This window comes from Camelus dromedarius, chromosome 16 (assembly GCF_036321535.1).
Source record: "Camelus dromedarius isolate mCamDro1 chromosome 16, mCamDro1.pat, whole genome shotgun sequence".
In the NCBI taxonomy this organism is placed as follows: Eukaryota; Metazoa; Chordata; class Mammalia; order Artiodactyla; family Camelidae; genus Camelus; species Camelus dromedarius.
The window spans coordinates 28,172,191-28,194,001 of NC_087451.1; the positions used below are offsets into that span (position 1 = coordinate 28,172,191).

Here is a 21,811-nt window from a genome sequence, read left to right on the forward strand (position 1 = left end):
AGCCCCGTTCTCACGGGCAGCCTGATGAACAGTTTGCTTAGAGAGCCCAGGCACGAAACCCTGTCCAGGGCGGAGACAGAACATTCTGGCACCCGACACTTCCCTGGGCTGCCCTCGTCTTTCCTCCGCCAGTGTCCTGCTTGTCTGTCTTCTAACGTTGTAGAATAAGCTTGCCTGCCTTTCCAGTTGGTTCCAGCAGTGTCTCACAGGAAGTGTCGGTGCGTGTCTGGCTCCTTGCCCAGCCTGGTCACCCGAGTTCACGCACGTCACTGCGGGGCTGGGGGAGTCTGCCTGTCTCCCTGCTCCGGGCTGTTCTGCTCTGGAAGTTCACGGTCACCCAGAGCCGTGTCCCACACAGGCTGCTCCGCACGTTCCTTCGGGTGCGCATGTGTGCACTGTTGTTTGTCACCTAGGTGTGGAATGGCTGGGTCCTGGGGTGCTGTCCAGTTCCTGTAGATTTTGCCAGACTTTTCCTGGCTTTCCAGAGTGGTCCTCAGGCACCATGTTGGAAATCCAGCTGCTTTTACATCTGCTGTCCGTTTTTCAGGGTCCAGCCCTCCCTACAGGTGTGTAGCGGGACTGCACTCGAGTTTTAATTTGCAGTCCCCAGGTGACTGTTGATGCTGAGCACCTTTCAGATGCTTCTGAGACGTGTGGGGTCTTCTTTTGTGAATGCCTTTCAAGTCTTGCCCAATTTTTACCCACTGGGTTGCCTGTCTCCTTATTTAAAAGACTAGCCGTACGGCTTTTTTGGAAACTTGTATTACAAGTGTTCTCTCACTCTTGGCTGCCTTTTCACTTTCTTAATGACACCTTGTGATCAGCAGATGTCCTTCATCTTGGTGTAGTTCAGGTTTTGGAATTCTTTTCCTTTGCTGTGTGCTTTTTATGTGCTGTTTAAGAACTTTTTGCTTCTCTCGAGGTCTTGACGATAGCCTCCCATGTAACATTGTAGTAGCTTTTCATTTTTCCTTTCACATTTAGAGCCACACTCCACCTGGAATGACTGGCGTGAGGCAGGGGTCTGGGTCCGTGTTCTGCATGGCTGTCGACATGGTGCCAATCAGCACCCTCCGCTGACGTTGCAGTGACACCATTGTCATCGATCTCCCATGTGTGTGGGACGGGGGCTCCCGTCCCTGGCCTGTGGGTCCCTCCCATCCCAGTGCTGCCCTGTGTCGATGGCTGAGGCTTTGCAATGAGCCTTGATGACACCAACTTCATTCTTTCTCAGGACGGTCTTTCCTGTCGTTGGCCCTTCGCATTTATTTCCAACTCAGCTTTAGAAGAGGCTCGTCACCTTCCTCCAAAACAGGCTGTTGGCTGTTGATTGGGGATGCATCAAACTGTAGGTGGAAAACTTGGCGTCATCATTCAACTCACAACTTTTCCTAATTTCCATCCTTATTTCTTCTTTCACCAATGGCTTCTTTAGATTTCCAGACCTGTGGGCGTTTATGGATTCCGGGCATGGTGCGCGTGCACAAGCCGAGGCGCCTCGGTCCTTGGACGGCGGCGGGGCTGGCGCTGCGGCGCAGCAGGCGGCCCGTCCTGCCAGTGTCCGGCTGCAGTGGGGCGCAGCGTGCTGCGTGCGGCGGGGTCGCGTTTACCACCGATGGCTGGCTTTAGATTTTACACATTCTTGCTGAGTTTTTAATCTTGCGTGTCAGGTATGAGAAAGGTGTGACAGTTCTTGCTGTAATTACAGGTTTGTTTATTTTCCCTTTAGTTCTCTCAACATTTTGTTTTGAAGCTGTGTTATTAGGAGCATAGTTTTAAGATGGTTATGTCTTATTAAAATGGCCCTTTTTCTTGTGAAATGTCCCTTTCCATCTTTGGAAACGCTTCTCTCCTTACAGTCAGCCTGGTCTGAGGTAATGCAGCCAGCCCAGCTTTGTTTGGGGTTTATGTTTGCACAGTGCAGTTTTGTTACCCTTTCTCTCTTGATCTCTCTGTGCCTTTATATTTAAGGTATATCTCGGGTAAGAGCATATAGTTAAGTTTTGTTTTGATTCAGTCTGTTAATAGAAGTATTTCAGACTATTTACAGTTAATAAAATGACTGACTTAGGGGGATTAAAGCTTCTGTCTTACTCTTTGGTTTTTATTTGTCCCGTCTGTCCTTTTTTTCTGTTTCTTTCTTGCTGCCTTTTGGGTAAATCAAGCATTTTAAGTCTGTGTTCTTTATTCTTTCTGTTAGTTGGTGGTGTACATTCTATTCTGCTAGAGGTTATACAAGGCAGTTTAATGTGAATCCTTGGTTTATTAGAGTTGACCATAAATTAGTTCTTTTTTTTTTTTTTAACTACTTTCTGGGCAAGGCAAGTATCCAGTGATGTTTTAACTCTTGTTTATTTATATTTTAAACACCACGTTCTTACTTTTCGAATAGTCAACATTTGTTTATATTGATCCTTTGCACCCTCTTGGTTTTCTGTGACCTGGTCCCATCTCCTGGTGTGCTTGGTAGTTTGTGGAGGTGTGTGTGAGAAATCACAGAGGCTCTGGGTGATGCTGTCCTCTGTCCAGTGGGCAGAGGATGGGCAGGAGACCTGTGTCCACTTGAGGCAAATCTGTTTCAGGTTTGCCCTCACTCCTTCCCAAGTCTCAGCCAGACGAGGTCGCCCACGGATTTCCGTACTCCACTTAGCTTTCATCCTTGTGACATCTGCTCTCTGTGCAAGTCTGCGCAACTGGTCGCTGGCATGTGCCTCGGGGGAGGGCTGCACACACAACGTGGGTGCCTCCCTGAGGTTTCCTCTTCTCCAGATTGTGGCCCCTCGTCCCTGAGGCCTGCAGCCCGCCCCGTGCATCTGTGCAGGCTGCAGGCTGCTGCTCCGCACCCTGTGGGAGAAGCCTGGGCTGGCAGCCGGCGGTGCCGCCTCTGTTCTCACAGGCCTCGCCTCTCAAGTCTCGGCCGCTAAGCTTGTTCCCCAGTGTCTTCAGCCAGGGGTCAGTGAGTCAGGAGCTGCTCACGATATGCAGTTAGCCCATTGCCTGCCAGGTTGCAAGTGTATTTCCCGCTTTGTCAAGTCTCAGTGGGGAGGAAGAACGTCGTTGTTAGAACGGCCTTCCCACCCGGGTGCTGTTTTAGGGGATTCTTCCCTCAGTTCTTCTAGTACCTCTGTGGCTTTGTTTTTCCACTGAAATCTCTGACCCATCTGAATTCTGCTTTGGTGTGAGAAACAAAGTAGGTACCCTAAGTTAGTTTCTAGATGGCTCCCTGGTTGTCAGAACACTGCTAGCCCACCGCCGACGTGAACCGTTACTGCTCCTGTGTGTGAAATTCTTGTACGTGTTTGGGCTCGCCTCGGGCTTGCGTTTTAGCTTCCCGGCCACCCCGCCCAGTGCCGTGGCTGGCCTCGCCCTGGTGCTCCCCGCGCGGGGTCGTGTGGCTCTGAAAACGTTTTCATTCTGGGCTTTCCTCTTTCATTAATGATGTTTCTGGATATCCTTGTTTATTTATTTTCCATATAAATGTTTGAATCAGCCGATCTGACTCTTAACAAAGATAAACCCAACTTTTGGGGTTTGGCCTGGTTGGAATTCACTGAAGCTGTGGGTAAACTTACAGTCGTTCCCCTGATCCTCTGGCTCATCTGCAGGGTGTGCCTGTGAGCCTCCTGGTCGTCACGGCTGCGCTCAGCCCTCCTTCCCTGCCTCCACCTGCTGGACCTGCGCCTGCGGCCCTGGGGTGTCTCCTTCCTCCTGCCTTTCTGACTGGTTGTGCGTCGGGAGGCTCCAGGTTCCCCGTGTGTTAGCTTTTCACCCACTGATCTTACAGCTTCTCTTGGTGACTTCACCTCCCCCACCAGCTGTTTCTCCTTCATCTGTATCGTCCCGCACCTCTGGCCATGGCACAGGGGTCGGGGCGGCTCGGCGTGTCCCCGAGTGGAGCTGTCCAGCTTCACGCTGGCTTTGGCTTCACTTATAGAAGTGAACAGGCACCTTTGTGCGCCTCTCCATGTCTGTAGACTAAACACACGTAGAATCACGTGAAGCACCTCTCTGTGCCCGACGGGGTTCAGCTGGCAAAGCCCAGGCTCATGGGCCCCCAACCCGGGCGCCGTCCCCGGGCTGCTCCGGAGCGGCCCCCCGCCTGGCTGGCAGGGCTGGCGGGGCTCCTTTCTTGTGTGGGTGCTTCAGGGCTCATCTTGTTGGTACCGCGGGGTCCTGGTCCGGACATGGATTTTTCTGTTGTTCCTCAGCCATCAGCTGGAGAAATACAAGAAGTAAGGGATTTAAAGTTTCTTTTAAAAAAAATTAAGACTGCTTTGGTTTCCCCTGAACACCAGCATTGCTCTACGAACCTTCTCCTCACGGTGAGCAGCTGTACCGCTCTGATCTCTGAGCACACAGCCAACGCTGGGCATCCACCACGTTTAAGAAAGTGGTTCAGGGTTGTGGGGAGGAGCCAGGAGCCCTTGGCCCTGAGCTGGGTCTTGTACAGACTTCAGATGCTGCTCAGACCCCAGGGGCTCGAGTCCAGCAGCACCCCCCCTGCCCTGACTGGGGACAGCCAGCGGTCAGCACCAGAGGGGCCCCTCGTGCCCGCGGGCACTGGCCAGGCCGCCCTGAACCACGGCCGGCCCCGGGCACAGCCAGCTCAGTGTTTCTGGAGAGGCAGCGGTGGAGACAGACTTTCTCCCAGGTTTTCCCCGTTGATCGGCTCCCGCCTGCAGGAGTACAGCTTCTCTCATCTCTTACTGTGCCGGGCCTGGGACTGGTTCTTTTGAGCTGAAATTTTTTAAAGGGTCAGCGTGCCTTTCAGAACACGTGTGTGCTCTGGCTCTAAGCGCATGGAGGCGAGAGGCGGTGTCTCCCTGCTCTTCGCTCAGGCCGCCCCCGCTCTGCCGACCCAGGACTTCCTGGTCCTCGGGGAGAGCCAGGCGGGCCGGGTCGGGAAGGGCAGACACGTGTCCACTGGTGCGGCAGCAGAGGTGTCCGGAGCCCGGCCCCGCAGGAGCTACAGGAGGAGGCGGGGTTTCCCTGGGTGGGGTTGGTGAGCCAGTCACTGAGGGCAGCCTTTATGATGGCTTCAGGGCCATCACAGGAGGGACGGGGTGGGGACGCGAGCAGCAGTGCCTCCAGCTTAGTTTGCTGGGCTGCACCCAAGGGGACGGGGTGTCTCCGCGTCTGCGCCCTGCAGCTGCGGGCGTGTCCAGCCTGCTGCGTCACGCTGGGGGCAGGTCATTCATAGCTGGGCACCCTGTGGTCTGGGCCCTCCGCCGGGCCCCTGGGTGAGGGGAAGAGACAAGCAAGGACCCTGAGGGTCTCAGTCTTCTGGCTGGAAACATCAAGGGGCCTGACCTCTGCAGCCGCAGGTGTGTGCAGGGCGCCTGGCTCCCCCTCCCAGAGGCCTGCTGGTGGGTGTGGCCCCTCCCTGAGCCTCTTCACTGTTTTGGCCCGTGATTCGGCCATGCTGATCAGTTAGGGACCGTCACCTTCTTGTGGTCAGTGTGGTTGGGGCCTCCGTGCTGTGCTCACGGAGGGGGCTTCACGCTGGCACCCTCCCAGAATGGGTGGGGATGCAAGCTCTGCGTGACCGTGTAGCTCTGCGTCTGGTGTCTTCCAGGTGGTGCTCTGGGTTGGCCTGGGCATCCTGGTGGTCAGCACACATACCACCCTGTCCGTGAGCCAGGAAGGCCCTGTGGACTTGGCCGAGGAAGCCCCAGGCGACCAGCTTGGAGAGGCTGAGGGCGAGGTGAAGGCAGAGGCAGCCTGGCTCCCAGGTACGTGGCTCCCAGTGACAAACACAGGCCCCCTTCCCTGCAGCCTTCTCAGGGACACCCTGGTAGCGTCACCTTGGGGTCACGGGGACACAGGTGGCACTTTGCAGGCTGTCTTACCTGCCCAGCTGCCTCTATCCTGTTTGGTGATTTAGGGGCGGGGGGGCACGCAGGGGGCTGGCAGGTGCACCACCTGTGTGCAGAGGACAGACGGTGCACAGCGGATGAGGGGCAGCAGGGCCGAGAGCTCAGTGCCCCCGCTCAGTGCGCTAACAGGTAAGTAAACGTGGGCACCACTCACATATGCTTGTTTCACTTTGAGGACGTGACTTTCGAGCTGGGTTTCCCTGGACAGAGTCAGTGACCCCCCTCGGCTCTGCTCCCCACTTCGTGTTATTTCTTGTCCACCCGCCCAGGGAGGTGCAGGCAGGCTCCAAGCGCGGCTTCCTGAGGTACAGCAGCCTGGTGGTTGGGAGAGAAGAGGCGCCTGGAGCCCGTGCCTTCCCAGGCAGAGACGGGAGGGTGCGGGGAGGGCCCCTCCTCCCGGCCCGTGCCGGCCGCCCGGCAGCTCCGAGCGGCATTAGGTTCGGGTGTTGGTGGCGGTGCTGCGAGAACGTTCGCTGTGGGGGCTTCTGCCCTGACGACGCTGGGGTCCTGTATTCACACCCATAGTGAGCGCGTGTCCGCTCACCTCTGCCTCGGCTTGAGGTTCCCCAGCCTGCCCGCCTGGCACCCCCCTCTGGGGGCGGTGCTGGTTGCTGGTGGATTCCAGGTCCCTTTGGGCGGTGGTGGCTGAGTCCAGGTGGAGCCCGGGTTTCGGCACCTGCTGTGACTGACAGAAAGGAGAGGCCCCAAGGGCTGGCGGGCGGGGTGGGCTCCTGCAGGGCCAGGCTGGCTGCGGCCCAGTCGGAGGCTTGGGACCCTCAGGTGTGTTGCCTCACCTCCCTGTGCTCAGAGAACGTCTGCGGAGCCAGCCCCGCCCCAGCTCCCTGTGGGAGAACAGTCTCTCTTGGGGCTCTTTTCGGGGAGCCCTGAGCCAGGAGTAGCTGGACATGCTCTCTTCTGCCTTCCTGGGATGGCGAGGGCTGGTGAGCCAAGATTCCCCCTTTGGGGGTTCCCTGCAGAGAGAGCCCCGAGGGACGGTGGGGTCCACAGAGAAGTCAGTGGTCAGAGGCTGCCTGGGTGCCCCACGCTGAGTTGCGTGGACTTGGTCACTTGGACGGGGAAAAAGTCACTTGAAGAGGGAGGAGGGTGTCACTCCTCCACCCCTGCTGGCAGCCCCGCTGGGTCCTCCCTCCCCCACCGCACCCCCTCTGGCGTCTTGGGTCCTGTGTGCCGTCCCTGCTGGCCACGAGCCTGCCGGGTGGCGGGCTTCCTGGCATCAGTCGGCATAGCCGGCCCCGGACTGCCTGTCCCCACAGCGTGGCTCAGACTGCAGCCCAAGCAGTGCTAGCAGCTGCGTCCTGTCGGGGAGGCGGGCCTCTGGCTCACCTGGAGCCCGCCACGGCCACATCTGGTTTCCATTTTTTCCACGAGTCTGTAACAAAACACATGGCCCCTCTCGGAACCACACGCCGTTTGTTTAACGTGGTCTCCGTTTTTCTCACCCCCAGCCTCCCCCATCATTCACGGGTTGCCTTGTGGAAGCAGAGCTGGGCCCGCGGGCCTTGGCCGTGCTCCCCGGCAGACGTCTCCCGTCCGCGTGTGGGGCGGTTTATTGGTCTCTCTAGTGTCATAGAGGCCAGGACAGTGCCAACGTTCCTTAGCTCCTGAGCTGGCCTCAGGACTGACGTGGAAGTCCTGCCCTGGGGGACACGCAGGACCCGCTCCCCCAGCCCGGTGCTCTCTCTCGGAAGAGGTGGCCGAGCCCGTCAGGAAAGGCTCTGAGGCTGCTCACCTCAAGCCTGATGCCTTCCCGCCCCGGGTCTGACAGGTGGTTCAGAGTTTGAAATACTCGTGGCTCCTTCTCCTAACTGTGTGTCCCTCCCCTCCTCTCCCTCCCACCCGCACCTCCTCATGGTGTTGAGGCCGCCCTGGCCTGACCTCTTGTACATCGAGTCCCTTCCCCTGGTGGGACCCGGCTTGCCTCTGCTGGGAGGAGAGGAAGGGGCCTGTGGGTGGCAGCACGTCCACATGTGGGGACATAGGTGGCTGAGGGGGCCCACGGGCCCAAGCAGGAGCTGGCATCCCCCAGCTCTTTCGTGTTTGCTCTCCTGAGGCTGTGCGCCTTCTGCTGCTATGCCAGCAGCCCGTGCGTGTGGACAGGAGGGCTCCAACCCCCATGACAGACGCCAGTGTGCCTGTGGGGAGGCCTGGTGCCACGCCTGCCTCCTCTCCCTGGCCCCGCAGCTCCACCTGTGCCCCGCAGAGAAGGGCTGTTACCACCGCTCTGCTGCCTGATTTCTGTCCAGCTTTCTGCCCGTGTGTCAGGACACAGCCCTGAGCACATTTCACCAGTGCTGACATAACCACTCCAGCCGCAGCCAAATTCAGAAGCGCTCCTGGGGGCGGGAGGGGCACTGCCTCCCGGGTCCAGCCCAAAGTGACCTGGCCGCCCTCACGGGTCCCGCAGAGAATGGCACACCCGCCTCTGCCTGTTGCCCACGGGCAGACTTGCCTGTCTGCAGGAGAGCCAGGTCCAAGACCCGCTGGGGTTCCCACACGTCCAGAGACAGGAGTGTAACAGTCAGGATTCCCCTTGCTGCCTGAGTCAGGAGGAGCGGGGTTACCGAGCGACACCTCACGGTGGCGTCGAGGCGGCCACTTCGAGGTGGTCAGCACAGCTGCTCAGAAGCAGGGCCTGGCCTTTCAAAGTAGCATTGAGTACACAGCCCTGGGGGCCTGTGTGTCTCCTGAACCTGGGGTCCCCTCCAGCCAACAGGGGCTCCACCTGTGGGACCCAGTTGCGATTTTAAAAGTCACTTTATTTTTGTGTTTGGCCGTCAGGGAGGACGGCTTCCATCTTTACTGATCACACAGAGAGAGACGCCCCCGTGTCAGAACGGCTCCTGCGGGGCAGAGTCCACAAGGAGGAGCCCCAGCCCCAACCCCCATCTTCCAAGGTGGAGCCAGCCTGGAACGCAGATTGTTCAGTGCAGTGTGCAGGCCTGTTCTGGCCGTGGCATCCCCAAACTGCCGCCCGGTCCTGGGTTTCACATCCGCGGGTTTCGGTAGCCTTTAGGTCCTTACACCTTGAGCCAGTAAAGGATCGCCTGGAGCTCCCCCAGGACTCTGGAAGGAGTCTGACCAGTGATGTCCATTGGCACGTCTGTCTCCGGAGCTCCTGGCCCAGGGCAGCACCAGGAGGGCCTGAGTGTGGACGAGGCGGGCAGGTCAGGGGGCACCACAGACGTGGGTCTGGTTCCTGCTTTTAGTAGTGGAGGCCATGACCTTGAGGCCGAGAGGAGGACCTTTGGGGCTGGGGCGCCCTCTGCTGGCTGCTCCCCGCAGACCTGCTGCCACTTCTTGGAGGAGGACTGGGCCTGAGCACCTGTCTTTCCCTGGGGCGGCCGCTCGGGTGATGCCCGTCTTTCTGTTAGTCTCACTGCTGCTGAGAGGCGTTGCTGGCAGACTGTCCCCACGAGGAGCTCGGCTCCTTGTAGAGACGCTGTCTGATGCCCAAGGTCGGCCACGAGGCTCTGCGGGCCGGGTGCGGCCACGCTGTGCACCAGCGTCCCTCACTCACGCCCAGCCTCAGGTCACTCTGCAGCCTGGGTGGACCCCCCCCCCCAAAACTGCGAGGCCTGATGATGGGCGAATTTTGTTTCTGCCGAGCAAATTACTTGGTCCTGCGATGGAATGTCTTGTGCTTCTCCTTCCCTTCCCAGCCCCCTTCTTAGCTCTGTAACCTGCTGGACAGACACCTCCTGTCTGAGCACAGGGGCCTCCTCGGGGGTGGGGGTGGGGCTAGCTGTGGCGCAGATGCCACGTGCTTATTTGAGTCGGTCCTTTGGCCACACAAGGAGCCCAGGGTCTGGCTTCTGCCCGGCAGGGCCCCCCCACTCCAGTTTGTCTCAGACACCGCCCCTCAGCTGCTTCAGGTGCCCCGGGCCAGCACCTCAGCTTGTCCCAGGCCCATGTCCTCTGGGGGGGAGGGAGCAGGCCCGCCTGAATGGACTGTCGTGAGTGCCCCAGACCCGCCACCTCCGGGGGTTCCGCCTGCCCTTTGCCAGGCAGCTTGTGCCCTGAGAGGGGAAGCGGCTGCTTTGTGCCTTGGGGATGAAGTGACTCTTTTTAGAAGTCTCTTCTCCTGGATAATTCTTCAGTTTCTGCCGCGTTTGTCCAACACGTCAAGTGGCTTTGTTAGTGGAGAGAGGTTCCCAGCAGGCGCCATCCTGGCCCGGCTCCGCAGGTGGTCCTCCTGCCACCCTCCCGGACACCCGCTGTCGGGCCTTCTGGAGGGTGAGGCCAGCTGTGTGGGTTACGGGGTGGCGTGGGCAGCGGGAACGCTCAGCTTTGCAGGCTCTGTCTCTTTCTCGCCTTCCTTTTGAGGAGAATTTTCACATCAGCAGTAAGAAGCCCCCCAGCTCCATGCGCACCCCGGCCTGCGGCAAGGGGTTGGGCTTGGGCGCAGTGGTTGTCCCCAGAGAGGGAGGACGCAGGCACTTAGGGTCCCTAGGCCTCAGGTGGTGGATTCATGCTGCCACCCGGTGGCGGCGGCCAGTCTTGCATAGAGTGTCACTCCTCTGCTCCCAGTTAGGTGTAAATTGCACATTGCATTTTGACGTATTTTTGTTATGAATACACATGGAAAATGACGGTCTCCTGTGCTGCTTAGCTGCTAATGATTGAACAGGAAAAAAAGTGACAGCTTAGGCTCCACCATTCGACTGGGAAACGTGATTACAGTGCAAGGAAACCGCCCCGCTGCCCTGCTGACTGGCGGAGCAGCCATGTGGAAACCCCGCTGTGTTATCTGTGCTGCACTTCCAGGCCAGAAGCCAGCTGTGGACGCGGCTGAGGATGGCCGGGATAAGCCGAAGCTGCCTAAGGAGAAAGAGGAGATGGAGCAGGCCCAGATCAAGGGCCCTGTGAACGTGCCCCCGAGGGAGGACACCAAGGAGAAGCCGGAGGAGGTGCAGCTGGATCGCCCTGGTCAAGGTGGTGTGATCCTTCTCGGGCGGGAGGGTGGAGAGGGCTGTTGGCGTCCATGGGGAGGGGCTCTCGGGCCCGCAGGTCTTTCCCTCAGCCCTGCCCGGTCCCGGCCCTGTCTGCCCCTTCATCCTGTGACTCAGACAGAGGCTGCCACTCTTGTAACTTCCTAGAACAGCGTCAGACCTCAGTTGGACAGCAGTCACTTGGTCGGGTGGTCGGTCGGTTGGGATTAGAACTCTGTTCTCAGGCCCTGGGCGGGAAGGCCGGGCCACCCTCCATGCTCACCCACCACGTCCTCTGTCTCCTTCCAGGCGTTGCAGTACCTATGGGCGAGGCCCACCGCCACGAACCCCCCGTCCCTCACGACAAGGTGGTGGTGGATGAAGGTCAAGACCAAGAGGGACCGGAGAATGAGCATCCGTCCAAACATGTGGATGAAAGGGCTCTAGGGGGCAAGGGTCAGGTGGTGCCGCTCCTGCTGGATTCAGAGAGAGAGAGACCCAGACGAGACCAGGCTTTGGAGGCAGCGGGCGGTCTTCCTGAGGTTCCCCAGAAGGTTCCAGAAGAAAATGGTCAGCCAGCCATTGAGCCCGTGAAAGAGGAGCCCGTGGGGCCGGGCGACGGGGCTGTGCATCCAGGGCCCCAGGTGGTGCTCCCTAAGGGGAAGGACATCCCAGTGGCAGGTGCAGGGGACAGAGCGGACGGAGTCCCGCCACTGGACCATGCCAAGCCGGCAGAGAAGAGCGAGCCTGGTGGGTGTCGGCTCCTTCGGTGTGGGCCCGGGAGAGGCTGGGGAGGGGCAGGAGGGACTGACCACCCTCACTTCTGTCCCGCTGCCTTTCTCTTCTGGCAAGATCAGCGTGTGAACGTAGCTGGCCTCTGCATCTGGGTAGGCGGGGTGACCAGGAGTCTGGCGATCTGACAGCTAAGCTAATATCTGTCACTCGGTTATTTGCCAGACCGCTAAGCGTCACGTGCCGTGTGCTCCTGCACGTCTGGGCGCACGGGCACGGCTGGCCTGACAGGTGCCGCGTCGTTAGTGCCGTCCCAGGGCTGCTGAGGACGGTTCCTACGTGTTAACTGGCAAAGGTGGTTACCACTGGCTCCCTGCCACAAGCCTGTGAGATTGTTAAATATTTTTTCATTGCCTCCCCGGTAATCATCAGGTTGAATATAAACTGCTGGCAGGGGAGGGAGGGGCGAAGTGGAGGGTGATTTTAGGGAAAACCTGTCACCTCCTCTTATCCCTCCTCTGCGTTCGTCCACGTTTTCTGCAAACCTCCTGAGTCCTCACTGTGTGTGCAGGTGGGCAGGCCCCCCTCCCAGAGAAGCCGGCCCCAGGGGCAGGGCCACAGGCAGAGCCCCGGGAGCAGAGGAATGCAGAGGGACCTGGAGGGGACCACGCCGGCAGCAAGTTGGAGGGTAAGGCCTTTGCTTTCTCACCATGTTCCCCCCGGGGCCTGGAGACATCTGCCCCTTCCAGACGCGGTGACGACAGGGACAGAGCCACAGGTGCCTGGCGTCTCCAGGTGCCTGGCATCTCGGGGGCCTTTCTGGGTCCCAGCCTCTGCTCTCTTGAGCTTCCTGCTGAGGAAAGACATTAAAAAGCCCCCTTCCCACTGACAGTCTCTTCTCTGGCGCCCCCCCCCAGCCAAAACGTTTTTTAATCTCCTTTTCTCCCCCTTTGGAAAAAAAAAAAAGGTCAAGGTCACGTCTAGTACCATTCGTTTTTCATTTCAAAGTAGATACGATAATATTCCCCACGCACCGGCCAGGTGTGGGGCATTAGTGAAGGGGAGCCGGGTGACTTCCTGCTGTCCTGGGACCCGTGGCAGCGGCACCGTGTCCACCTGCGGTGAAGCCCCAGTGCCAGTCCTGCGGTGCAAGCTCATCTGACTTTTTGTCTCCAGCGAATGAAACTTGCCCTGTGGCCTCCTCTAGGCCTTCCGTCCCGTTTTACTTGCTCCCAGCTCTTCGCTGTTAACGACCCCCCTCCTGTGGCCCCACCTGGCCGGGCGCTGCCCCCGCACTAGAGGTGGTGGCAGCTGTCACAGCCAGTGGTCGCCCATCCTGGTTTTTGGTCCCCGCCCAGTCTGAGTCCCCTGTGTCACCGTATTTGCTAGCAGCGTCCGCAGAGCAGCCCTGGGGTGCACTCTGGGTGCTGGGAGTCTGGGTCTGCACATGGGGGTCGCAGGACACTGGCACCTTGCTGCCCTACGAGCTTCCTCCCTCCTCCACGAGCCTCGGGACAGCTGGCCTGGAGGACTGGGCAGGGAGTCGGCCCAGCCTTTGCCCACCCAGAGGCCAGGGAGGCAGAGTTGAGGGTGCTAGCACCCTGTGGCTCCGGAGCACCCCGGGAGCGCCAGGGGTTCCGCCCGTGATCTCTTCTTTGGTTTCAGTCTCATGTTACTGGTCCTGGTCCTTATAACCTGTTGCCTGAGCCTATTTGATTCTTTGACTTTTTCTTTTCTGAAAAGAACTTTCACGGCCTCCTATTCTGCCTTTCTCCACACGCCTCTCGATGGGACATGCAGCTGAGATCAGAAAGATGGTGGCAGGTAGGAGTTGGGAGGGCATCACAGTGAGGCGTTCGTCGGGGTTTAAAGACGCGAGAGCAGGCGGTGTGGGCCCGGGTCCCACTGCACTGTGCGTGGGGCAGACCTCAGGAGCCACACACGGCCTGCCCCCTGCCCGGCCAGGCCGCAGCCCCTCAGGTGGGGCCCCCCAATGCCCCTGCCCCACTTCTTGCACAGATGCCCTGGTTCCTCAGCCCTGCGGTGGCTCCACTGTCACCGGAGCACAGCCGAGTGCAGCCTATGAGCACCTGTCCCCCCAGACAGGGCGGGGCCTGTGTGTGACTTCCGCCGTGTGCACAGCCTGGTATTGATGGATTAACATCCGCATGGCTCCATCCCATCCAAGAGCTTGGGGCCCCGGGGTGGTGGGCCCGGCACCGCCACTCTGCTTCATGTCTGTCCCACCTGCTCCTGGGGGGTTGTGGTGGACTTCCCCGCTCCAGCCTCCTTCCACCAGGCCAGTGAGGCGGAGACCCGCTCACTGGGGATGGGTGGTGCCAGCAGCGTGTGCACCACACCCAGGGTGACAGCATGGCCGTGGCCAAGGGGGCAGGCCTCGAGCCCGTGGGGACACGCTGTGTCCTCATCTGAAGGGGTGAGCAGAGCCCCAGTCCGACCTACAGAACCCAGGCTTTCTCAGGCAGGCACCTCGATCACCTTAGGATGTGTGGACGCCAGCCTGGCAGGGAGCAGGGGCCCATCCTCCCCGTGGCTGGCCTCGGCACGTCCCTCACGGGCCTGCCTGGCCACATGTCCCGGCACCGGCCTCTGGGAGGAGGCCAGCCCTGCCCTGTCTGGAGGATCACAGGTCATCATTATGGAGGACAGGCCAGCCCATCCGTGTCTGCCAGCACGTGGGCCCCCTCTGGGGTGTTGGCTTGCACCACTCACAAAACGGTCTTCCTTCTTCCGATTTGAGCTTTTATATCTGGCGACCTGTGCACGTGTCGTCTGTCATAGTCTCCTGTTTGTAGACAATCATGTTTAAAAGTGACTTAAACCGAGGCTGTTGGCTGAGAAGAGCTGACTCGGTGCCAGGACGTTCGTGGTGCAGCGTGAGCGGCCCGCATGCTCAGGGTCCAGCCTCGGGGCCTCCTCTGGGTCCACGGTCTGCAGGGGGCTTCCTCCCATGCCGGCTGCAGCTGCCTCCCTTCAGCTCACCTGGCGCTGCTCCGTGCCAGCCGCAGCCGGCTTCCTGGGGGAGGTGGGGCCGGTGGCAGCGGCGTCACAGCCTCCGTCTCTCTGAGGCCCCAGCTCGTGTCTCTGCTGAAGAGGAAGATGGCTCCGATTGTGTTTAAGTCTTTCCTTGCAGGAAGCTCTCTTAAAGCACCAGTGTTCTTTTTCAGAATAGCTCACAGGTCCCAGGTCCCAGCCCAGACTGCCGTCATTGCTGTGGGAGCATGGGACCTCCCTCTCGGCCCCCATAAACCCTGGGACCAAAGCAGTTGGAAGGGTGTCTGGTCACTGGAGAGGCCATGGCTCTGCCCCGGGGTGGCCTGGGTGCTGGCTGAGCCAGCTGGACGGAGAGGAGCAGCCAGGGGATCTCGGGGAGGGTCCCGCAGGCCACCTTGGCATCTCTGTGCACATCACGCCACCTTCAGCCTAGCGTAGTGCCTTTGCAGCCGGCAGGCTCTGACTGTGTGTGTTCTCCGGTTTTCTGAACACCAGAAGCTGGCCGGGTGGAGATGCTGGACCATGCTGTCCTGCTGCAAGTGATAAAGGAACAGCAGGTGCAGCAGAAGCGCCTCCTGGACCAGCAGGAGAAGCTGCTGGCGGTGATTGAAGAGCAGCACAAGGAGATCCACCAGCAGAGGCAGGACGGCGGGGACAGTGAGGATGGCAAGTTGGGGAGGGGGACCCGGCCTGCAGGGGAGGGGACTGTGGCCGTGCCCGGTGGGGGAAGGGGGCTGTCACTTAACACATAGATGCCGGTGTCTCCAGGGTCCTGGGCAGCGGGATCTGCCCCTGTGGCCTGATTTCAGTTGCGGTTCGTGTTCCTTAGTTGCCGGCAAGCCCGGTTCTTTTAGTCCCTGTGTCGGTAGCTTCTGCTCACTCCTGTGGCTAAACCAGGACTGACTTCACTTGCAGTGGACGTGCAGCCCGAGCCCGGGGTCGCTGCGCCCAGAGGTAAGGAGCAGGAGGCCCACGACACGGGGATGGCTGAGCGCCCCCCTCCATCTCCTTTGGAAGCCGGGCCCGGCGCTCCCAGGCACCTCCCCGCTCCGCCCCAGGGGCACAGCCAGCGCCCAGTGGAGGAACCCGAGGGGGCTGCAGGCAGAGCCCCAGCCGCACCTCCCGGTGATGCTGACCTGGAGCCCCAGGCTGCCCAGGCCGAGCCGAGGGAAGGCAGGTGGGGCGCCGTGCCGGAGGCCGCGGGAGCTGGTGTGCAGGTGCGGGTCCCCGTGCCAGACCCTGCCAGGGTGCTCGGGAGCCTGGAGAAGCACGGTGCTGGAGGACTCCCTGGGCAGAGTCGGGACGTTTTTGGTGGAGTCTCCCAAGAAAGGAAGAAATCCGGAAAGGAGGCGGCAGCCCCGGGCACGGATGTTCAAGCGGCAGACCCGCTGCGGGTGGGGGCGGCGACTGGGGACCTGCAGGTGAAGTCCCAGCAAGCGAGCCAGGACCAGGCGCCTGCAGGCCTGGCCAGCAGGTCGGGGGGAGCAGCCCCTTGGGCCCAGGCCGGGCTGCATCAGCCGGAGCCCCGGGCTGTCTCTGCCCCGGGTCAGGGCGGGCAGCAGGGCGGGCATCCGGAGACGAGGAAGGAGACCCTCGGCAGGGACCACATGCCCGCTCCCAGGGAGGACGCCGCCATCCAAAAGACAGAGCGGAGGCCAGACCCTGAGCTCGGGCCCAAACCGGCCATGCCCGGGGCTCAGAAGCTAGACAATGCCAAACCCAATCGGGACCTGAAAGTCCAGGCCGGCTCTGACCTTCGGAGGAGACGGCGGGACGTGGCTCCTCAGGCAGAGGGGGGCCCGGCCCCGAACGACGGGGTCGTCATCAGCTTCAACCCCCTGCCCGACGTGCAGGTCAGCGACCTCCGCAGCGCCCTGGAGGCCCAGCTGCACCAGGCTGCAGGCGGCGCCCTGCGGGTAGTCCAAGGCCGCCAGATCAAACAGTTGCCCGGGGCCCTGGAGGAGCCCTGAGCCCAGCTAAGCGCCTGCTTCCGGTCAGCTGGTCTCGCTCGGCCTCACCCAGGCCGCCAGTGAACCTGGACATCCCGGAGGTCAGGCTGGGAGTGGAGTCTGACCGCTCTCGCGCTGTGGCCCCGCCTTCCAGATGAGCCCTGCCATTGCTCCTGCGGTGACTTAGTCCACTGCAGCTGCGAGGAGAGACAGCCTCTTGGTGAGACCCTGGAGGTGTGGCTCTGCGTGCGGCCTTGAGGTCTGTGACCCACTACCTCCCGTGCAGCTGGGGATCAGCCCAGATTCCAGATTGAGGAGCCACCGGCTGTACTGGCCCCCAAGCTGCTGAGTGACTGTCACCTGACCGCTGCTGTTGTGACTCCAAACGCTGCTTTATCTGAGGCTCCCTGAGTGTCCTGCAAACCCTGAGTAAATCTCTGCCCTCACCCCACCCACAGCGAGTGCTGCTTTGCCTCTGAGGGGCAGGGGGGCCCAGGAGTCCAGCCACGTCTGCCCCACCCCGCTCCCTGCTCTGCACACGCTCTCTGGTCTCCCAGCCACGTTGTTGTGAGGTTTTAAAAAACAAAACACACCGCTGACATCTAATCAGTGTGGTTAGTACCGAGGTGACTCACCCAGAGGACAGCTTCAGTCCAGGATCCCAAACCACAGACATTAAGTGCCTGGGTGACGCGTGCTGGGGGCCCCGCTGCAGGGCTGGGGGGGGCGGTGACAGAGGCTGCCTCTCACTTCTCCCTGGGGCAGCTTTCCCCCACCCCTGCTCTGCCTCTGCTCCAGGCCACCCCCACCAAACTGCTCAGCTGTTGGAAGGGTTTTTGTGGTGTTTTGTGTTGTATTTTGTTTTCAAGTGGCAGAAAGGCCGATGGTCACCCCCTGGCCCCCGAGGGTGATCGGCAGACCCAAGAGGGGCTGGGGGACAGTGCTTTGCTTTCCTCCATCTGGGTTCCGTGGCCAGTGGTCCAGCCAGAGCAGGCCGTCGTGTTGGCAGCTTCACTTGGCAGACATGGGGCCAGGCTGGCCTGGGCGACAGGGACAGGACCCTGTCTGTACTCCTGTTCTAGAGTGAGGCCACCACGCCCAGCCCTGGGAGTAAGGAGCCAAGGCTTAAGCTGTGTAGGGCTAGGGCCCCTGCTGGTGGGGCTGAGCCCTCAACCCACAGCTGAGACAGGTGGACAGTACAGAGCTGCACATGGTGACTTCTATGCAGCGATGCAGCTGCAGAAGCAGCAGAAATGCTCTTCGCTGCATCCTGACACCACTTTGTTGAATTCCCTTCAATACACAGCGTCTGGAAGACGAGTGAGTTTGGGCAGGTCAGGAGGGCAGGGTCGCCCGGGAGGCCTGCGAGCTGAGTGTGGTGTGTAGGGGGCGGCCTGGCTGGTCGCCAAGCAAGTCCGCAGCCCTGGGCGTGAGACGTGAGCACCGTGGATTGGGGTTTGAAGGGCTGGCAGCAAAGAGCACCTAGAAGGGGCCAGAGCGCATGTGCTCAGCGGAGATGCTGGGAGCTCTGGCCAGTGGGCTGTCAACGGTCAGAGCGGAGAGAGCACAAAGGGTTGGGTGAAGCCCATCCTTAGGCCAGACACATGCGCTGGGGCCGCACATCAGGTCCAGGCAGACAAGAAAGTTGAGCGGAGGTGCTTAGCAAGTCCATTTTCCTGGCCCGCCCTCCTCCCTCTGGCCCGCGGCCAACCTGTGGGTCTCCGTCACCCCAGGGATGGGGAGTTGTGTCATCAGTTCCTGATCCCGAATCTGAGTCTGCTGTGAAATGTGACCACCCACTGGGACAGACTGACAGCCATGACGCCCTCACACAGCCTGTGGCTTCCCCTGAGGCCGCCCTGGGAGCCACATTTCACTGAGATGGGCATCCCGGAGACGTGGGGTTTCACCACTAGGGGGAGGGTCGGACTAACGAGCGTTTACGAGGAAACAGCTCTGGGGCTCTGGGACACGGGCTGGGTGGAGCCAGAGGACAGTAGGACCCCCACCCCCTGGGGAGGGGTCTCTGGGAGCAGTCCTTGTGTGCCCCACAGGCGGTGCTCAGGACCTTGGGATCTTGGGGCCCCAGCACTGGGGGTCCTGCCGAGTCTCCCTGGACCCCCGCACACTGCTGCAGCCTAACCTTCTTCTCAGGACAAGGGGCAGGGGACTAGAGCCGGCAGGAGCCTGGCCGGGATGTGTCTGGGCTCTGACTCCAGCGGCTGCAGGAAGGTGAGGAGCTCCCCACTGGGGAGTGGACCCTGCTGCCTCGGTGGTCTCACCACTGCTGCGTTCCTAACCCACCCCTTCCTCCAGGCCGGAATGAATCATCAGTGTCTCAGCCCTGCAGCGCCATCTTCCCCTCTTGGTGCCGTGGTTCTCTCTGTCTCATAAACTATCAGTGACTTCACTAGACTCAGATGACGTGCTTTTGGTGAAGATTCTTTAAAAAGTGAGACTGGTAAAGCAGCGTGTTCCAGGCCCACACGCTCACCCTGCAGACAACAAAACAGATCTGGTGCCGCCTGACTGCGCTTTACTGTTGGTTCCCTGCATCTTGTTCTACTCCAAACCCTCACTTGCGCGAGGCTGGAAAACCCACTCCCCTCTGCTCGCGCCTTCTGGGCCTTTTAGTCCCAAGAGCTTTCGAGGTGTTAGATGTCTGCCCCTGGGGGCCGTCCGTGCCACGCACCCGGGACGTGAAGTGGAGCATTTGGTCCTTCCTAGCGGCCTCCCGTCAGGGTCTTCTTGGCCTGGAAAAGAAAGTGTTTTGTCTGAATGGGTGGTTTCCAGATAAGACGTGGCAGTGAAGTAAGAAAACTACCACACCAAATGCCACCTTCTGGCAAATACCTTACAAAGAGCACAGCTCTGGATGGGTGGCGGGGGCCCCTGGGACTGGGTCTCCAGTGCGGCCTTCACAGGCCACGGGGCTCTGCCCCGTGACATGAGCCATGCCTGTCTGTGTTAGGCCCCGTGCAGGGCCACCACCATGTCAGGTTGAGTCCTCACCAGGTGGCAGGAACCCCTTCTACAGAGAAAACTCTGAGGTCAGAGGTGCTGAAACACTGGCCCAGGGACAGGGTGTCCGGGATACGGCTGGAAATGGAGCCCAGAGCCCTCTGCCCCACATGCGGGCCCACGGGGCCTCAGGTTCCAAGCAGGATGGGCAAAAATGGGTTCATTGGCACATGCCCTCAGGTGAGAAGCTCCCAGGTTCCCTGTCCTGAGCTTCCAGATCCCAGGGTCTATGGCCGGGTCCCCCTCAGCGGAAAATGGCACTAGAGGCAGCGAGGTGCTCCCGGGGGCCAGACATGACAGAGACAGAGCGTGTTGGGACTCACTGATGACCAGGTGCGTGTGGTGGGTCACTCCTGCCTAACCACGAAGGGCGGCAGGGAAGGACAGTGATCTTATCTCACGTGCAAATCCCCCCAACCGTGACCACAGAGTGGAGGTTTGTCCCCTCCTGGGGGAAGTGCTGTAAGTAAAGCAGGGTGTCTACCAAGAGGCAGGAAGGAAGTCCAAGGGACACGTGCAGGGCGGATGAACGGCCCATGTTGGATCGGAAGTTGGTGACAAGGGCTGAGGCTGCACGTCCCAGCCACAATGGCGGATGGAGAAAGGAGTTCTCTGAGCACTCCGGAAAACGAGGGACAGCCCGCGTAGTCTCAGCCATCCCGGAACGTCAGTCAGTTGTCTCAGATTCCCTGAATTCTGCCGAGCTGACCCAACTGCCCTCTCTCTGGTTCAGTTTTCTGGGTCAGCAGCTCTGATTCACTGGTATCATGGCCCATCCCAGACACACCAGGCCACGGGGACTTACGGCTGTGACACCTTGGGCACTAGCTCGAGACCCTATGTTAAAGGCTCATGACAGGCAGTCTCAGCCCCTTTCCCCTCTCCTTGAGACTCTGAACTTCCAGCTTGGTTCCCCAGACAGTTCCTCCCCCCTCGGCTCCCAAGAGTTGGTCTCCTCCAGTCCTGCTTCCTCCTCATCCTTTATGAAAATGCACCGACGCCACACCGTGGTTCTCTCTTGTGCACAGGGCTTAGCGATTTTCACCCGCATAGCATTTGACCAGATGGGCATCTGAAGGTGAGGCACCTCAGAATGGAAGGTCAGAGGAAGAACTGAGTCCTGAGCCAGGAGAACAGACTGTTCCCAGCGCAAGAAGGGGCCGGTGGGCTGGGTGGAGGGCTCCAAAGCCGCTGCAGCCTCGGTAATAACGGCAAACCCAAGATACACGCTCTACTGGTTCTCTTTCCCCTCCGAAATGGGGTAGTCGTGCGCCGGGAGTCGGAGTGCCCGGGCTCAGCACACGCTAGGTAGACCCTCGGTTGTCACTGCCCAAGCGCAGCACATACGTGGGTCCTAAACACCAGCGGGTGCCAGGACGCCTGCTCTTGGCGCCCTGGGCTGAGGTTCGTTTTGGTATTAACCCCCGCGACAGTACCACTTAGGGTTACAAGGCGCTGGGGGGCACACGATAAGGGTGTTGTTCCCCCACCTCACGGACGCGCGAGTTCCATGGTGTCGGCGGTTGCGCCGGCTAGTGGGCCGCGTCTGAGGCTAGCGCCCACCGCTGAACCCAGAAGGATGCCGGCGGTCCCGGGCAGGCACGTGGGTCCCCGCCCCCAGTGTCCCTCCCCCGGGCGGGGCGGAGCCCACCTACCGCGGCGGCGAAGCAGCTCCGCAGGGCCTCGAACTCCTGCGCGCAGAGGTCCTTCCTCAGACGGCCGCCCGGGGCCGTGGACGCCTGCACGCACCTGCCGTAGGCCGCGGCCTGGGGGCGGGAAGGAGACGCGCGAGGGTCGCGGCGACCCCTGCATCCGCCGGTCACCCGTGCAGACCCCTTCGCCGTCGCTCCCCGGTCACCACCACCCCACCGCCGCCCCACGCAGCCCTTCCTGCCCCCGGGAAGGCTCCGCACCTCGGCCCCACAGGCCGCCAGGCGCTCGGGGAAGGCGCGGAGACGGCTTCGCACGCGACCCCACACCGCTCCGTTCCCCGACATGAGCGGCTCTTCCTGGCACTCGTGGGCGCCGCCATCTTAGGTCCGTCCTCTTCCGGCGCCCAACAGCTTGATAGGTCGGCGGTCCCGCCCATCACGTTTCCTCTGCCTCGTACTTGGCTAGGCTTCTCCTCGCCTCTGCCTCTCCTCCGGAACCGTGCCTGGTTCCTCAGAGCCCTGCAATTGGCTTGTGGCCTTGTCTATCTTTGTCCTTGGACTTTAGATTGGTTCAGGCTCAAATTGTTTACTGAAGTCGGCCTCAGGGCCCGCCCCAC

The 21,811-nt window shown here is 60.6% G+C and overlaps 2 protein-coding genes across 3 annotated transcripts in view; one reads left to right on the forward strand and one right to left on the reverse strand.

Annotated features, from left to right (window-relative positions):
• SLC38A10 (solute carrier family 38 member 10) overlaps nucleotides 1-17,127 on the forward strand; it is a 35,663-nt gene extending 18,536 nt beyond the window's left edge. Inside the window, exons 11-17 of one of the 2 annotated variants that reach the window (XM_031469317.2) lie at nucleotides 5,576-5,732; nucleotides 10,662-10,829; nucleotides 11,135-11,575; nucleotides 12,129-12,245; nucleotides 13,301-13,381; nucleotides 15,068-15,238; nucleotides 15,488-17,127. In XM_031469317.2, the coding sequence (XP_031325177.2) occupies nucleotides 5,576-5,732; nucleotides 10,662-10,829; nucleotides 11,135-11,575; nucleotides 12,129-12,245; nucleotides 13,301-13,381; nucleotides 15,068-15,238; nucleotides 15,488-16,542 (2,190 nt within the window). In that variant the 3' untranslated portion in view covers nucleotides 16,543-17,127. The remainder of the gene's footprint in view (nucleotides 1-5,575; nucleotides 5,733-10,661; nucleotides 10,830-11,134; nucleotides 11,576-12,128; nucleotides 12,246-13,300; nucleotides 13,382-15,067; nucleotides 15,239-15,487) is intronic. The other variant, XM_031469318.2, reaches the window with a different exon arrangement.
• A 1,820-nt stretch (nucleotides 17,128-18,947) lies between these two features.
• On the reverse strand, nucleotides 18,948-21,605 carry NDUFAF8 (NADH:ubiquinone oxidoreductase complex assembly factor 8). The gene is made up of 3 exons (XM_031469321.2): nucleotides 21,456-21,605; nucleotides 21,198-21,308; nucleotides 18,948-19,274 (listed from the first exon to the last, which is right to left on the reverse strand). Exons 1-3 carry the CDS (start codon nucleotides 21,537-21,539, stop codon nucleotides 19,245-19,247), a joined length of 225 nt encoding a protein of 74 aa, XP_031325181.1. The 5' UTR covers nucleotides 21,540-21,605; the 3' UTR covers nucleotides 18,948-19,244.
• Between the last annotated feature and the right edge of the window lie 206 nt (nucleotides 21,606-21,811).

Coding starts and splice junctions, on each gene's coding strand:
- NDUFAF8 (XM_031469321.2), bottom strand. CDS start 21,539: ATGTCGGGGAACGGAGCGGTGTGGGGTCGCGTGCGAAGCCGTCTCCGC. Junction 21,309..21,455: donor TGGCGGCCTGTGGGGCCGAG/GTGCGGAGCCTT, acceptor TCCCGCCCCCAG/GCCGCGGCCTACGGCAGGTG. Junction 19,275..21,197: donor GGAGCTGCTTCGCCGCCGCG/GTAGGTGGGCTC, acceptor TTTCTTTTCCAG/GCCAAGAAGACCCTGACGGG.